General features: G+C 40.3%; 1 protein-coding gene across 8 annotated transcripts in view; it reads right to left on the bottom strand.

Annotated features, from left to right (window-relative positions):
• Nucleotides 1-17752, bottom strand: part of LRMDA (leucine rich melanocyte differentiation associated) — a 1031966-nt gene that overhangs the window by 611541 nt on the left and 402673 nt on the right. For 2 of the 8 annotated variants that reach the window (XM_053207079.1, XM_053207080.1), the window contains 2 exons: nt 16627-16751; nt 6333-6399 (listed from right to left, as the gene is read on the bottom strand). The exons of 5 other annotated variants lie outside the window; for them this stretch is intronic. In XM_053207079.1, coding sequence (XP_053063054.1) covers nt 6333-6373 — 41 coding nt within the window. In that variant the 5' untranslated portion in view covers nt 6374-6399; nt 16627-16751. The remainder of the gene's footprint in view (nt 1-6332; nt 6400-16626; nt 16752-17752) is intronic. One more of the 8 variants, XM_053207081.1, reaches the window with a different exon arrangement.

Here is a 17752-nt window from a genome sequence, read left to right as displayed (position 1 = left end):
CACGTTCACATGGATAGAGCCTCGTTGCTACTTGCAATGAAGATGCTCTGGTGTCAGCTCTAAAATCAGTATCTCACTTCCTCAGACAGGTGGATATTTATTGACAGGGTGTGGGATGGAGAAAGAAAGGAGAGAGACTGCCTGTCCAGAAGGCAGTAACCTTGGAGGAGATGCAATGTCGCCAGCCCTAAACCATCATTCTCACAGATGTACAGCATATTATTTAAAGGGAAACAAATATCAGCCACTGAATGTCACGGCAAGGACACATCTCCTGCCTCTTAACTAAACTTATCAGAGCTGCAGTTTAATATGGTTCCTTTTTCATCCTCCCCTCAAATTCATCTTCCAGGGCAGCTCTTGACACCACCAGCAAACAGTCAAGACGAAGATTTAGTGACGTTTGCTTCAAACAGATCTAGATTTATTGACATGTGGGGCTGGCTTTCTTTCTCGGGAGCTGCAGTACACAGGATTAATTTTAACTGTTCCCGAATGTTCAGCGCTGCTTTGCAAATACCCAAATGTCTGACTGCTCTCTCGTTTCGTGGGGAGGTCAGTTTTTACCAGGAGCAGGACTCTCATTGGTGGCCTGAGCTTTCTCTAATGACACTGACCATTGTCTTTTTTTAATAAGAGGGAGGAAACTCAGCAAACTTCCTGCCAGAACCCCTTCCCTGTCCACATCCTTTAAGCTACCTTTGTCTTTCTCTGAAATCTGTAAAGAATCTGCCAAACCAGCAAGCAAACTCAGTTGCTACAAAACCTTTGCATCTTGTTGTTTTAAATCTCCCTATTTGCCTACTGACACTTCGGGCCTGAAGCAGGAGGCAGGCTGCTGCAAGCCAGTCCCCTTACAAGCTGGCTGTGTGTTTTCTGAGCCTCGGGCCACAACGTCAAGCCTTGCCCACATGCCACAAACCCACTCTGTGAGCTCACTTTCTGTGCCACAGTGCTGTGCTGCATGGGGCAGAGGCAGCTAGCTCTGCCAGAGATGCCCACTGGCTGCAGGAAAGCCCAGGGTCTGTCTCCAGACTTTGCCCGCTGGCCTTTTCCTGCCCAGGCCACATTCGCACCAGGACGCAGCAGAAACACAAGAATGAGTGCCGTGTGGGCGCTTGCAAGCACAGTGAAGAGGGGCAAAAGCTGAAGAGGAGAAGAGAAGAAATAAAATCTCCGTCAATCCTCTCCTAACACGAGACTGAAGAACAAATTTGCCGAGCTCCGTTAAAAGATTAACTGCTAAATGAAAAGGAGCTACTAAATGTAAATTTAAAAGTCCAAAAACACCCAAGAGGCATAACTATAATTATTGCTGAGGGAAGCTCTTTAAGACTAAAAATACATTTCCATTAACAATCAAAATTAGTTTTCATAGCTTTTTTTTTTCCTGAGCTTTCAGTGAATAACCTTTGATGGTAGTACATGATAATGATTCATTAGAAAAAGTGGATTTGTATTTCAGAAGTATGCACCAAAAAAAAAAAAATTAGCCAAGAGATTGTTCCCCCATATAAGTCAAGTAGTCAAGTGGCAGAAGAAGGGAACATTTTTAGAATGAATAATGGCTCTCTATAAAAGCTAATCCAGACAGCAGGTACCCACTTTGACTATCCTTGGCTAACAGAGCTGACAAACACATTTCACCCAAACCTTCAATGACTTGGAAGTGGTAGTGTGGTAGAACATCTTTTCTTCAAGCCCTGGTACGAAGGGATGGGCAAAAGACATCATATTGCCTCAAAATTACCACAGCATTAAAACATTGTTAAAGGAGCATCTAAAACGATGTGTAATGAACAGGTAATTCATAGTTATTTTTTCCACATTTTTATTGAGATCTATTTGCAGAGTGAAATGCATAGACCTCAAATGTACAATTCAATCTGTTTTGACAAAATGTATGCACCTAAGTTTAACTACCTGAATCATGACCTAGGACGTTTCTAATTTCCACATCTCTCCAAATTATCTCAGGCTCTCCAAGAAACAACTACTTCTCTGATTTTATCACCCCAGATTAGTTCTAGAATGTCATGTAAATGAAATCAGAGAGTAAATACTTATTTGTGCGTGACTTATTTTGCTCAGCTTAATATTTTGAGATTTAATTTTGATTACTTTTTTTTCTTAAAACTTAGCTAACATAACATATCAGAGGCCAAGTGATTGGGGCGATAATTTGACAAGCAAAACCATTTTCAGAAAGAGGTGAAAGGAAAAAAAAAAACACCCAGGTTTTCCTAGAAGTGTGTTAAGCCAAGGGACAAACTGGAGATTTTTCTTTAAATGTTGTAAATCATCCTGAAAGGCCCTGGAAATCCTGCGATAATCTGTAATTCACTCACCTATCCCAGGGAGGTGTGATGTAATGGTGAAGTGTACATAACTCATAACTCTAAACCTAATTATGATGAGTGGCCTCGAAGTCTGATTAAAAACCATTAGGTCTAAAAAGCCTCAAAACAAAAATGAACATATAGAAAGGATAAACTGCTCTGCTAGATGGATTATTTTTTGAAACTCTGAAGCAAGATGATAAAAGTAAATTATTTCCAAGAATCACTGCCAAATTGGCAGGTATAAAATGTAAATGCTGAGTTGCTGGTTAGCAGGGCAGCGTGCATGGCCTACATGAAACGGTGGGGACAGATACACAACCTTGTACCCAACAAATAAATAATAAAGAAATGACACGGACAAGACTAATGTTTTTTCTAAGGATATGGCCCAATTGTAGCACAGGACTTGAATAAGGGGTAAAACTCATTGGAACCAAGGTCCCAGGGGGCCTGCGTTCCTCTAGGACCCCAGCTCTCAGCAGGAGGTGGGACTCCCACCCAGAGCATCAGGAGGTCAGAAGTGAGTCTTCACCATGTCCCCCATGTTCAGAAAGCACATCCTGCTTCTGTCAGAGCCTTTTCACATCTGTTACAGCATCTCATCTCCGTAAACCTTTGTGAGGTTGCATTACCAGTACTCCCCTCTAAAGTATACATTAGCACTCCAGAGTATCTGAAGTTATGTGACTAACATCACTTCATCAGATTCTCAGTATAACTCTATAAAGCAGGTAGGGACTTTGCCCCTCTTCATAAATTAAGTCTTTTGCCCACATAATAAGGCTAGTCAGTGGCATACTTGGGGCTATAGAATGTCTTTGACTTTAATCCAGTGACCACATCAGTATAATATCATCATACTCTCGACAGGTATATAAACCCAAATGACAGATGAGAAGGGTGAGGCAAAGTGGCAAAGCAAAAATAATCCTTCAACACTAGCTTACAGCAGAGGTGAAAACACCTTTTAAGATAACATATGGGAAAAAATAGACTTTTCAGCACCAACTTTTAGACCTCGAGGCATCCTTCTCTTTCCTGGCTAGGGCACACCTTCTAAGTGTCTTTGCCCTGCTAGACCAAAATGGAAGTCAGAGCTCCCACCTGAGAGTCACCTGGCCTTCCCAATATACTACCCCACCACCTACTCATTGGAGTTCCAGTGACTAGCATTAAATAAGCAAATTCTCTATCTAAAGCTCATTCTAAGCGTTTTGCCAATGTTAGTCTTTTAATTCTCACAACAATCTTAGAGCAAAGTAGTAATATCATTCTCATTTTACAGGTGACAAAATGGAAGCACAGAGAGGTAAATGCTTTGAACGAGGCCACATAGTAGTAAGAAGCACAGCTGAGATCTGAACCACAGCAGTCTGGCTCCAAAAGCCACACTCTTCACCAAAGAACTGTAAGGAAAATACCAGTCCATGCAACACTGGATCATTCCCAACTTCTCCACTCCAAAGGGTATGGGTGACAAGAATGCTGCTAAAATATAGATACAGTATATATTTTTTATTTCTGAGAGTGGGCTTATATTTATATGTGCAAACAGATTAAATAAATCATGATTACAACAGTAAACATGTAAATTCTGATCAATAACTACTTGCCTTCCCCTCCCCCCAACGCTAACAGCTGCAATAAAGCTTTAACTGTAAAGCGATGCACAACCAGCCATAAAAGTATGTAAAATAAATGAGGATAACATAATGAGGGAATCCAACATTCATCTCATAAATATAACATAACGACCACAACTAAAATGTCAGAGAATCTAATAAATCAATATGGTAGGACAGAGCTATCTTTATGTTCAGAATACATAAAAAATATATTTACATGCAGGGTGTTTTCCTTTTTTTTTTTTTATAAGCCAGGACCAAACAAAAAGAATTATAAGAAATTTAACTCTTCGTTTACCTAGATGTTCTGGTTTGACAATATTTTCAACACTCCATTGGGTTGTCCCACAGGGGTGCATGGTAAGAAATGGGCCCTACTGTAAATTTGGACAGAAGGTCTTAGATACCACACTCATGTGCAAATGGCACTGGAAGGGAAGCAGGGAGGAAAACATCCTGAGGGTACTTTGAAAGGATCAGTTACAGGCCCTGGTTTATAATACTTCTGATCATGGTGATTTCTGGAACTTCCAGCTCATTTTATTAGCGCCAACAAACCCTGGGAGGTTTAGTTATTTCCCTGTTAATGCACTAGCGATTGATGTGGATAAATCCCATAAATACTAATGAGGGTGACACAAGTAAATCTCCTCTGAATTAATGAGAAGAGAGTCTCCTGTACTGACCAACATGCCGCCTAATGACTTGAAATGATGGATTTATAAATTCTTCCAGGTTCCCCCGTGGACTCAAGCTGCAGAAATAAATATCCTTACCTAGCCACCTCCTCCCATGGGCCCTGATCTAGGAAACCTGATGGGAAGGGAAAAGGCCTCACTGGGAAAGGGACAATTCTTTCTTCCACCATCTTTTCTGTATAGAACTGGACAGACCCCAAATGCAACATCTCACCTCAAGGGAGGAGGAAATCAAGGAGGTAAATAAGAGTTAAGTGTCTTCTGATAAAATAGGCTGAACCAAAGTCTAAAAACGCCAACTCCTCAGATAAGAAAAACCAGTTAATGCTCATCCATTAAACCAAGTTTAGTGTAGGTGCATGTGTTTCAACACTGCGTTTCACTTATCTATTGCTATACAACAAACATACTAGATTTAAGCAAGTTAATTTGCCTGTAACTCTGTGGGTTAATAAGGGCTCCCCCAGGGTAGTTCTACTGATCTCACTTTAAGTCCTTCATGCGTTCACTGTCAGATGGTGGCAGCAGACAGAATGTCCAAGATGACTTCATTCGCATGTCAGGAATGTGGGCCAATGACTGGGGGCTATGACATCTCTCTCTCTCTCTCTCTCTCTCTCTCTCTCCACATGTCTAGCTTGAGCTTCTTTACCTGGCAGGTGGATTCTGTGAGCAAGCATTCCAAGGAGACCAGCCCAACCACTTCATAAGTTTCTGCTTACATTGGCCAAGTTCAGAGCCAGTGTGGATGGGAATTACACAGAGGTGTGAATACTGGGAGGTGTAGTTTATTTGGGGTCACCAAAGTAATAGTTCAACACAACTAGCATTATTTCCCCTCATAGGGGAAAAATACTGGTGCCATTATAATGAGAAGCCCTATTATTGTTTTTTTTATTCATTTTCTAGTCTTCCACTTTAATATTCAATGACCTAGTATTCCAATTATTGCTTAAGTCCTGGCGGTTTGGATTCCATATGAAAGCTGGGCAAAGCATGGCAAGAGACAGAGAGGCACTCCACAATTTATAGACAAATAAAGATCAAACTCCCATTTTTTAAAACTAAAACTTCACATGGCCACTGGTAACACAAGGGAACATGCCACAAGCCCCACTCTGGTCCTTGATTCCTTAGCACAAGAACTCCATATAGCACTCATTCTGCCTGTTATTCACACTTAAAAGACTGTCTGAACCCTCTTAAAAGACCAACACTATACCTTTTTTCACTCAAGTGGGTAAAGACTTAAGGGCCCCCATAAATCTTGCTCCAACAATTCTCCCCCGAGGATATCCTATTAATATGACCCTCTTTCACTGCAATAACCCCATGGGCTTGGTTAATATTTGCCAATTCCAGTCCACCTGTTGGGATTCATCAGCAATAAATAATTTGTGTGGCATTTTCAATTTTATCAAAGCACATCCCATGTGATGCTCGGAACAGCTCTCTGAGGTAGGTGAGACAAAGATTTATTATCTTCATTGGACCAAAATGAAAACAAAGCCTGTACCCATTAGTATGTAGTGCTAGTTTTTGTAGTGTTGTGTAGTTAGCAAATGTTCCCTTGTACATTATTTGTATCAAGATTCCATAAAATCATCCTGAGAGGTAGGCAATAATATCCTTACTAACTGAGAAGATCGAGAAGTTAAACACTTTACCTTAAATCCCCACAGTGAGTAAGTGTCAGGGCACAAGTCATCCACTCAGTCCAACTTCTTCCCCAGCCTGTAAGAGGAAGGGTGAGTGATCTATGGCCAAAGAGCATGTGGGAAAATTAAAATTAGAACTTGTATGACCTGATGGGCATCCCTCTGCCAAAACTCACACTGATTCTTATACCTCAGTTAAAATCTGTGAGAACTCTCCCAATATTAGTGATAAGATGGGCCACACAACAGTGAGTTTTTTTTAATGTTTATTTACATATTTATTTTGAGACAGAGAAAGCATGCACACATAAACAGGGGAGGAACAGAGAGAGAGAGAGAGAAAGAGAGAGAGAATCCTAAGCAGGCCCCATGCTAACAGCACAGCACTCCAATTCACAAACTGTGAGATCATGATATAAGCCAAAATCAAGAATCAGACACTTAACTTACTGAGCCACGCAAGTACCCCACAGTGACCTTTGAAAGAATATTTAAGAATACCATAACAATCTAGCTTTCCAAGAACACGGGAACCTAACATAGTCTGCAGGCTTTAGAGAACACATTATGGTTGACAACGAGGTTTCACAAGGTGACCTCTCAGGCTTGCAAGGTTATTCAAACACTGTTTAGGTTACATACTATTTGTTTTAACATTTCCAATAGCAAAGCAAATAGACAAATAGATCAGTGAATAGAATAGACAGTCTAATTAGAAATTTTGTATGTGATAAAAATAGTGGTTCAAAATGGTTAGCAAATGGCCTAAAAAACAAATGGATTGGGGATATATATCCGTAATTTTTTATCTCAACATGAAAGCATTCACACACAAAGAAGTCCAGTGGATCAAGACCTAAAAAGCAAAATTAAAACAGAGTTTTAGAAGAAACATAGGAGAAAATGTTTATGGCCTAAGCATGAGACTCCTGGTCAGACCCAAGACACATATAGCATATAAAGAAAAGAGTTGTTAATTTGACGTAGTAATTAAAAACCTGTATGTAATTTTAAAAAGCACCATAAATTTGAAAGACAATAGAATGGAAGAAAATATTTGCAATATATGAGAGACTGAGGCCAAGAATGCCTGAATATATAAAGACTTACTAGAAATCATTAAGTAAAAGTCACACAAGGCAATAGAAAAAAATGGGCAAATGATATACACAGGCAATTCAAAATAGAAAAAAACAGATAATAAATACATGAAATGATTCTTGAAGTTGGCAGGAAAGTGAAACATTTTAAATGGCAGGAGAATATGCCAATAGATTGCAATAATTTTCAAAGTGTGCTAATACCAAATGCTGGCAGGAGAATGGATCAAATGATATTCTTTCCACACATCACTGGTAAGAACGAATATTGATAAAGTCATTGTGGAGAACAATTTTACAGCATGCATTACAATTTAAAATATGCATACACCATGAATTAAGCAAGTTCACATCTTAAAGTATACCCAAGAGAAACACTTGCACATGGACACAAAGCCCATAACAAAGACATTTACTGATGTGACAAGGAGGAATTACTAACAACCAACATGTCTATCAAAAACTAATGGCCAAATAAACTGGGCATATCCATACTATGGAATATTGCACTCAAATTGAAAAGCCCAAGTATTGTATGTCTATAGGTACTGACATGGAAAGTTATCAGAGACATACCACTGAGTGAAAACAGCAAGCAGCTGAACTTACACAGTACCATAAATTCTTTAGTATTTGTATATATAAATCTATGTGTATGAGTGTTTAAGTTCATAGAAAGAAGATAAGCAAACATAGCCAACTTCTAATATGGTTGGCTCTAAAAAAGAGCAGAGATGAGGGTGAGAGGCAGCTAAAGTGGACACAGCCTGAGCAGTTAGGAGTATGGAGAGTAGTGTACTTGTGTAATTAAAATTTCATTTTCAATAAATAAAAAGACATGGCAGAACAACCTTCCCCCAGAAAATTCTCCAAAGTGCTCACAGTCTCTTCTGAAATTTATAAAAAAGAAAGGAAAAGAAGGGAGAAGGGAGAGGAGAGGGGAGAAGAGGAGAGGGGGAGGGGAAGGAGGAAGGGGAAAGAGGAGAGGAGAGGAAAAGAAAAAAGAAGAGAGAAAAGAAAAGAAAAGAAAAGAAAAGAGAAAAGAAAAGAAAAGGGAGGTTACAATGGGGGGAAGTGAGAAGCAAAACACTATTCTAGTTTGGGTAGAGAGGCTTATGCGTTGTCAGCACTGTGGCATTAGAAGGAAGGTTTCCACAGGTATCAAAAGAATATATGGACCGGCATTGGTATGTTTCATCTTCTCTTATGAAGAGCTCCTGAAAGGCATGAGCTTTTTTCACCTGGCCCAGTGTGAGCTACACACTGCCATTTACTGAAGTAAGGCAAGGTCCACATTTGATGCCTGCCTCTGTGGAGTGGACAGAGGGGCTAGGGTACTGTTAGTGGGTAGTCACAGGGGCCTCAGACTACGTGTCCCTCACCACCCCCCCTCCAAAAGAAAGGAGTCGCACAGAGCCAGTCACAGCAGACAGCCAGGCCTGGCCACGGGCACTCAATAACCTTCTTCCACAGATTTTGAGCCATAGAGACTGGGAATCCTGAGAAAAATAAACCTCTTTTTGCTCTAATTAAAAACGTGAAAGGGAATAATAATCTCCATAAAGCCACACAGATTGCTTTTAAAAAATGCCAATTCCTCTTGGGCCAGCTAAACAGAGTTGTGTGTGCCCTCCTGCAACTTCACAGAGAAAGAACAAGGTATGAGTGAGTATTGCTTTAAAGACTTGTGAATCTTACGATGTGGAATGGTATCACTTTGCATGGTCATTTTACCCCTGGGCTAGTGTTCAGGTTGTGTGGTTACCTTAGCTCCATATAAACAAGAAGAATATGATTTCTCACATGTGCCCAGCACTCTGCAGCACTCCTTTACATTTATGACCCAATTTAATTCTTCCTCCAATCTTTTTATTCCCATTTCACAGATAAAGAGACAGAGGCTTCAAGAACAAAGCATTATTTTCACCACCATATTAACATTTGAAAGGCAAAGCCATTTATTGCATCTCCTGTCAGCATCCTGCTCCTTTTGCTAGATACTAAATCAATCCTTTGTTTGACTGAAGAGCAAATTCAGCTTCTCTCTCGTATGTGACTATCTTTTTGCCTCTCTTTTTATGGGGCATTCCAAGAGCCTTTGGGGAGAAGATCTTTCCTCGCATTTTTTTCCACACTAAAGTGGCAGGGGGAATATTTTCTTTCTCTTTGTTACACCGGGCTGATGCTGACTTAACTGTTTGCATCAATGTCAAAGACGGGTTCAGAAACATGGCAAAGCCTCTGCCCCTTCACCAGGTTTCTTGGCTTGTAACTGTTTAGCCTCTACCTATCTACCCAGAAATTAGCTAGGTTCATTACATATTTTATTTCATCTTCAGCACAAATCTGTGAGGGATGCACAATGACCCTCATTTAATAGATATAGAAACATAGGGTCAGTGAAGTTAACTTGCCCAAGGTCATATGCTAGGGAATAACTTCAAAGTCTGCATATTTCCAAAGCCTTGGCTATATCTCAATATGTCACTGTCTCTGTGGCACTGGGGCAACAAACATAAACATTCCTCTCAAGTATTACATAGAGGGTGATCATCTAAATCTGGATAGTTCTGAGAGTGAAAGGCGGGGGTAAAGAGTGCAATTAATAATTATACCAGGAAAAACAGGCATAAATTGAGACTATCCAAGGGAAATCAGGACATCAGGACATATGGTCACCCTGATTATGCACCACACAAGGGAACATCACCCAAGAAAAAAACGAATGTTCTAAAACCCATAAACCGTGAGTGACAAATGTTTCATTCCAGGAGGACACAGTTGTGCAGATGGTCAGGACCTAGCTTAACCTCTACAAACCTCAGAAACAGAAGGAAATCTAACAAATACTAGAGCACCTAACTCAGAGGGGCTCCTCTCCCACCCTTACTGCATTTCCAACAAGCAACAAATCTTTATTGCTTGCCTGCATCATATAACAATAATACTAAAAGTGAAGCCAGGCAAAAACAGGACCAACAAAAACATACATGACATCCACTGTAGGGGAGGAGTCACCACAGAGGTCTTGCTTTGTCCTGGAGCACATAACACTGGCCAGGGCTTCATAGATTTTCAGAAGCAGTTCAGGAAAACCAAAAGCTGTTTTCTTCCCTGACCCCTCTCTTCCATAGCAAGCAGAATCATACGATTACGGGTAGGAAGATGCCACAACCTAACGAGGTCACTTGCTGGGATTAGGCAATGCTGGAGGTGTCCAGGGGATTAGTACATCTTCTCATCCCTACAGTATGGAATAGTGCATAGAATCCCTGTGAAATTACAGACTTGGTTGCTTTCAAGGACACAACCCAGAAAATCTATATATTCAGTATTCAATATCCTAGGGAATAATTGCTCCTTCCTGTTTTATAACATAATGTTCAACTCTGTATTGTTTAGTTCTCAAACTGGGTTATTTAGATTCATAAATCATCTAGCAGCAACTAACCCCAACATCAGAACCCACTCACACATGAAAATTTACAGCATTACACTTATTTTTTTTAATGTTTATTTATCTTTGAGAGAGAGAGAGACAGAGCACAAGCAGGGAGGGGCAGAGAGAGGGAGACACAGAATGCAAAGCAGGCTCCGGGCTCTGAGCTGTCAGCACAGATCCCAATGCAGGGCTCAAACCCATAAACTGCGAGATCATGACCTGAGCCCAAGTCAGGTGCTCAACCGACTGAGCTAACCAGGCACCTTGCACAGCACTCATTTTAATACTAGGGGGTTTTTTTAGCTATATGGGCACGTGTATGCACACACACATGCACGTGTGCACACTCACACACACGCACACTTTGTGTGGATGGTTCGGAACAGGGAAGGACACCCAAATTATCACCATACAAAGAAGAGGATGTGCTTCCTACAATCCAGGAGATAATTTTCATCTTCCTAGGCTAGTCTTTACATTTATTATACAGGCTACCAGGGGAATCTGGCTGGGCTGCAGCAAATGTTACGAAATTTTTAAAAAGGAAAAAAGTCCTTTTAAAACTTTTCCCCACTCTATCCCCATCTGTGGAGTCCATACTAAACTTCCAGTCCCTGTATACCTGACTAGTACCCAGAGGTCCCAAGAACTACCCCCCACTGCTGTCTGTCCTCACTCCCATAAAATTGCCATCTGTCTCTCCACAGAGGCCAACAAAAATCATACACACTCAATGGAAAGCAGAGAATTTCCTTGTGAGCTCTGTCCAGATTTGCTAACGACTCAGGGTCACATGTCAAAGCTGGACCAAATTTCTGCAACTACCTCCAGGAGAGTATTTTTATTTTTTTAAAATCAGTAGTCTCAACTTCAGAACCTCAGATATGACAGGGAGCAGTCCAAAATAAAACTAATTTACAACATTTCCTACCATGCAATTAACCTCTTTTCCACAGAATGTTGCTTTTTTAAATGTCTGTTGCAAAACAGGCTCCTAAATGAATGTAATTTCCCACCCACCTTTTAACAAAAATTATGTGTCATTTCGCAACTAATATATGCAGATTATAACAACTCTTGAAAATGAGCTTGAGAAGAAGTTTTCCATCTCTGTTTTCTCCCCAGTTTTTAAAATCTTGGTTTTCAGTGAAATCAAGTGAAGTTTGGCTTCTCAGGCCTGGATGGAAGTGGAGTTGAGACCAGAGGATGAAATGGCCTGGGGCCTACAACCAGCTTTCTGGATCCCACGAAAGAAAACCACTCCAACAATGCCTGGTCCTGATGGGTGTCTGAGCCATAAAATAAGGACCTTGGGGATATCTTTTCTAAGGAACGGGGTGGATCCTTGCCCTCTCCATTTTGGCCCTTCCTAAGGCCACATTCATGGATCTCAATGGAAGGGGACCTTCTTTGCTTCCCAAAGCCATGCTACAAAGGTGGATTACTTAAGAAACAATTAGGTGCGTACACAAAGCAATTTGCAGGCAGCCGCACTCCTTCAGCTTTCTAAGTGAAGGGCCTTTCAAGGCTGATTTATAACACTGTCGTCTTCAGAAGGCAAAATAATTAATAGGAGCATGGACTTCTAATTTCAGTGACTTCCAGAGAAAGTGGATTTCATTTGATTTATGACGGCCGGTGACTTTGCATTTTATCAGTTCATTCACTCATTATTTATGCTGATGGCCAATTTCAATGGGTCGCTATCATCTAACTCGCTACTAATCAAAGAGAATTAGGGTTCACTGCATTATTTAGAAGTCGCTAATTTATCTTCAGAACAAGTAGTGAGAAGTTTGGGGCCTTCCACAAGAAAAAACTGAACAGCTGGCTGAAGCCAGAAAATTTGGTCAGCATTATAAATGAGTTTTATCAGGGGTATTGCAAGTTGATGAGTTTTGAGTCAGAAGGAGAGAAAGAAGAAAGAAAAAAAAAGCCAGGAAGAAAGACCAAAACAGAATAATGCTTAGAAAAAGTGAAAATACACTCTGAGTTACCACTGTGATCTGACCAGCCACACAATCACAAAGGGCTGCCCTCGTCCTATAATCCTGGGATTTGGGCATCTGTATAATCTTAGTATTCAAATATCCCAGCATCCTTCAGTGAAGTTCAATAAGCAAGTATGTTTGCACTGAAATAAGCAGAGTTGCCTTGTTTCTCATTTTAGAGTCATTTTAATATGTTCTAGACACAAGATAATGGATCACATTTAAACACAAGAAAATTAAGTCCCATCAGCAAGTAATAACACCCAATCATATTCAATCATGTTGAACAACCACCTCTTCCAAAATTATCCTCTTCTAGGTGAGGTTAAGAAAACAGCAATTAAAAAAAAAAGAGGTTGTTATCTTACTTTTATAAAGATCCAACTTTAAAATAGCTCTATGTCACTTCCCATAAGGCAATATATTATCTGGTGTTCATGCTTCTGGACTTTGGCTCTGGTCCCTCTTTTTTATTTTTTTTTATGTTTATTTATTTTTGAGACAGACAGAAACACAGCATGAGTGGGGGAGTGGCAGAGAGAGAGGGAGACACAGAATCTGAAGCAGGCTCCAGGCTCTGAGCTGCTAGCACAGAGCCCGACACGGGGCTCAAACCCACAAACTGTGAGATCATGACCTGAGCTGAAGTCAGAGGCTTAACCGAGTGAGCCACCCAGGAGCCCCTGACACTCTGGTCCCTCTTACCAAGATATTCCTTTGTCTTGATATCCACCAAGTAAACTCTTGTCTTTCAAATATCAGCTCACCAGATCTAACTAGATACCTTTCCCTTCTCTCAAAGCCTCTGGAACTTTGCATGGTTATCATCCTAATTGTACTCTTCAGGGGATTATAAGCCCCATGAGAGTAGGAACAGAGTGATTTCTTAGCTGCTAAACACCAGGACCCCATGTATCTGCTGAGTCAGTATTGTTCATTATGTTGTTGCTTTGACTTTAATGTTTTCTATACCGTTCAACAGTTATTCTCTCCATCCAAAGTTTACCCCTTAAGAAAACTAGATGGTAGTACATGAGCAATTGGAAAACACTAGTTTCTTACCCATACAGTATTTTTTGGCAACTTAAAAACCAAGGAGGGAAATAAAGAAAGTAGAAAATAATATCAATTTTTCAACACCTTTAAGTTTGAATGGGAATGCCCAACTCCTGATGCTATTAAGACTTGCCAGCTTGTTGGGGCAGTTCCAATATAACCCAAAGGGAATATAAGGCTCCTAAAATAAAAGGCTCTGCCATTTGCAATTTTCATAACAATCCTTCTATACTTTTTTTAAATCTCAAGTAAGATGCAAAAATGGCTACAGACTAATATCAATAATATCAATGTAATCTATAGATGAGTTTTTAATCTTTCTATTCCCAACCCAAACACCACTTTTTAGCTTTGACCAGGCTCTCCTTGTAGTTTGTTTCTAGCATGATGCCAGACTATCAAGGTGCTCATATAATAAAAATGGCCTTATTAAACTGGATGGAGTAACCATGCGGAATTACTTCTATGGGGGTTTCTTTAACGGGAAGACACCATGTTTATCATATTGATGATCTAAAATAAATTCTGGGACTCCAGCACTTATTTTCACCCAGTTTCACAATTTATATGCCACCACAAGTAAAATAAGACTCATGAAACACAAACCAGTTCACCTTCACACTCTCATCAATTGCTCTTGCTTCTGGCTACAGACACAGCAAACACCGTCTTCCTGTAAATGATACTGAAATGTGTGGCCACATCAAATCTGATGCTGTTAGTTTCCAACATTGCTTTCCTTCAGTGTATATATGGGTTTTTACATGACCAAACTGTGTAGAGCTCCTGGAAGGCCCATGGACTGCCAAGAAGTCCACAGACACAAAAGAACCATTATCCCTCAGGGTCAAACCTAGGAAAAAAGGAGCCGGCTGTTTCTAAATATTTACAACAGAAGGAATTTAATGCAGGGAATTGGATATACAAATGATGGAGAAGCAACAGCAAGAAACCACAACCACCCTCGGGCTGAAGAGACAGCGGAGGGCTGGGACAAGGTCTCCCATTAAAGGGAGAACCCTGGTGGGCCACATCCCATAGGAATTGGAGCCACAGCAGAGATTCAGCCCCTGACAGAGTAGCCAGCAGAGGCAGAGTGGGGAGAAGTACCCTGGCTTGTCCCTTCCTCCCACCATCCAGTCTCCTTCCAGGGTCTCCCATTAGTGAAACCAAAAAGGAAGCCACCCAATGAGAACTTGGGAAATGCTCCTGCAGGTGACAGCCTCCTGTGATAGACAGAAAAGCAGGTCAAGACCAAGAATGGATCTATGAAGGTATCTGAGGCAGATGAACTTAAACAGAAGAGAAATGCAGCTTGTTGTCAATACCGCATTCACTTTTCCTACCCAGTATCTAAAGTCTAAGTACACAAGATAATTAGAGAGGCATTAAGGTAACAACTCTAGTGAGTAAAATTATAATTCATTTGGGGGTATCCGGAAGATTTATGAGCCTAGTTCTCCTTTGGAATTGTAAAGTAAATAGGTAGATGTATATGAAAACATGTAAAGAAGCAGGCAGGATATGAGGTGGCTCGGCCTGGATACCTAGCATTGGATCCCATCAGTGGGTCTCAGAATGACAAAGGCAAATTTGTAGGCCTGCTGAATAAATAGGGATGTTGAGCAGAAAGCAGCTAATTTAGCCAGTAAAGCATTACTCCCAAAGAAAATTCACACTCTACTTCAGTGACATATTATGAAACATAAATCACTTTACCAACAGCCACAAGGTGAAAAAGACCTACCAAGTAGAGTAGGGGCTTCAACTACCAAAACTCAAGACCTCTTCCTCCAGGAAGCCTTCCCTGGCCATTCTCTGCCTATAGTAATTTCAACTACAAATAAGCTAAAATGACATTTTGACTGGATTCCAAGATCCCTTGAGGGTAGGGACCAATATTTACTTTGGTGGTGTTGATTTTTATTGTGGCAACAACACGTAACATTAAATTTACCATTGCAAACATTTAATTGTACAATTCAGTAGTGCTAAGGATAGTCACATAGATGTCTAGAACTTTTTTATCTTGCCAAACTCAATCTCTGTACCCACTAAACACGAAATCTCCTTCGTTTTCCTCTCTCCCCAGTCCTTAGCAACCACCTTGCTCTTTTGTTTCTATGATTTTGACTTCTTTAGATACTTCATATGAGTAGAATCATACAGTACTTGTCCTTCTGTGACCAGCTTATTTGGCTTATCATAATATCCGCAAGGCTCATTCATGTAGCATGTAACAGAATTTCCTCTTTGGTTAGTGCTGCATGATATCCAATGCTATGCATAGAATTCTTTGCATACACCATTCATCTGTCAGTGGAGACTTGGGTTGCTTTTACCTCTCGGCTGTTTTGAATAATGCTACAATGTACATGTAGGTGCAAATATCTCCCTTTGGGATCCTGCTTTGAATTCTTTTGGGTATAAAGCCAAAAGTGAGATGGTTGAATGATAAAGTAATTCCATTTCTAATTTTGCTAGGAATTTATTTTTAGGTCTTTAATACAACATAAAAGCGCAACTTTGTTCTTTTGCATGTGCATGTCCAGTTTTGCCAACACCACTTGTCGAAGAGACTGTCTTTTCCCCATTGTGTAATCTGACACCCTTGTGAAAAATAACTTGACCATATACACAAGGGTCGTACTCTCTATTCTATTCCAATGGTGTATACACCTGTCTTTGAGCCAGCACCACACTACCCTCATTACCTTTGCTCTGCAGTATGTTTTGAAACCAAGCAGTGAGGTCTCCAACTTAGTTCTTTCTCAAAATTGGTTTGGCTATTCAGGGTCCCTTGAGATTCCAGATGAATTTAAGATGGTTCTTTGTATTTCTGCAAAAAAAAATGTCATTGGGGTTTTGATAGAAATTATACTGAATCTACAGATTGCTTTGAATAACACGAACATTTTAATAATTTTAAGTCTTCCAGTCTACCAACACAGGAGGTCTCTCCATCTATTTTATCTTCTCTCATTTCTTTTAGGACATTTGTGTAATTTTCAGGGTACAGGTCTTTCACCTTCTTGGTTAAGTTTATTCCTAAGTACTTTATTCTTCTTTTAATTTTTTTAATGTTTATTTACTTTTGAGAAAGAGAGAGAGAGAGAGACAGAGCATGAGTGGGAGAGGGGCAGAGAGAGAGGGAGACACAGAATCCAAAGTGGGTTCCAGGCTCTGAGCTGTCAGCACAAAGCCCAACGCGGGGTTCGAACTCACGGACCATGAGATCATGACCTGAGCTGAAGTCAGAGGCTCAACTGACTGAGCCACCCATGCACCCCAGTACTTTATTCTTTTTGATGCAGCTTTAAGTGAGATTTTTAAATCCTTTGGTTTCCATTGCTGTTATCATTTATTGTTGGCTCTGCCTCTATTCCACACTTAATATAGTGCTTTCAATAACATTCGATGACCAAGAAATATTTGTTGAAGGGAAGACTGAATGAATGAACGTATCTCTCCCCAACTAACCTAAAAGGCAATGTTAAAAGGGCTGAAGCTGCTTCTCTGTTTCCAAGAATGAGACCACCATGGGCAGTTCCTTCCAGTGACATTGGTGCAGATAATAAACACCTTGTTAGCCTCAATCCTCAACTTTCAGGCCTGTGTTGATAAAAAAAAGTTTTACCAAATTCCATGCAAACAGGACTAAAACATTACTTTTCTTATTATTTGATTTTTGCCTTTTATTTTAGATTTGCTCTTTATTCACTTGACTTAATAAGTCTCTCTTTCCCTTTAATTAATTTGAATAGTTAGTGTGAATCTACTCAGTAAGCTAGGTGGGCCTGTTTGTACATTGCTGAGTTTGAAGAAAGAAGCTCTCACCCA

The sequence above is a fragment of the Acinonyx jubatus genome, chromosome D2, assembly GCF_027475565.1.
Source record: "Acinonyx jubatus isolate Ajub_Pintada_27869175 chromosome D2, VMU_Ajub_asm_v1.0, whole genome shotgun sequence".
NCBI lineage: Eukaryota > Metazoa > Chordata > Mammalia > Carnivora > Felidae > Acinonyx > Acinonyx jubatus.
This window is presented reverse-complemented; position numbering and strand designations above follow the sequence as displayed.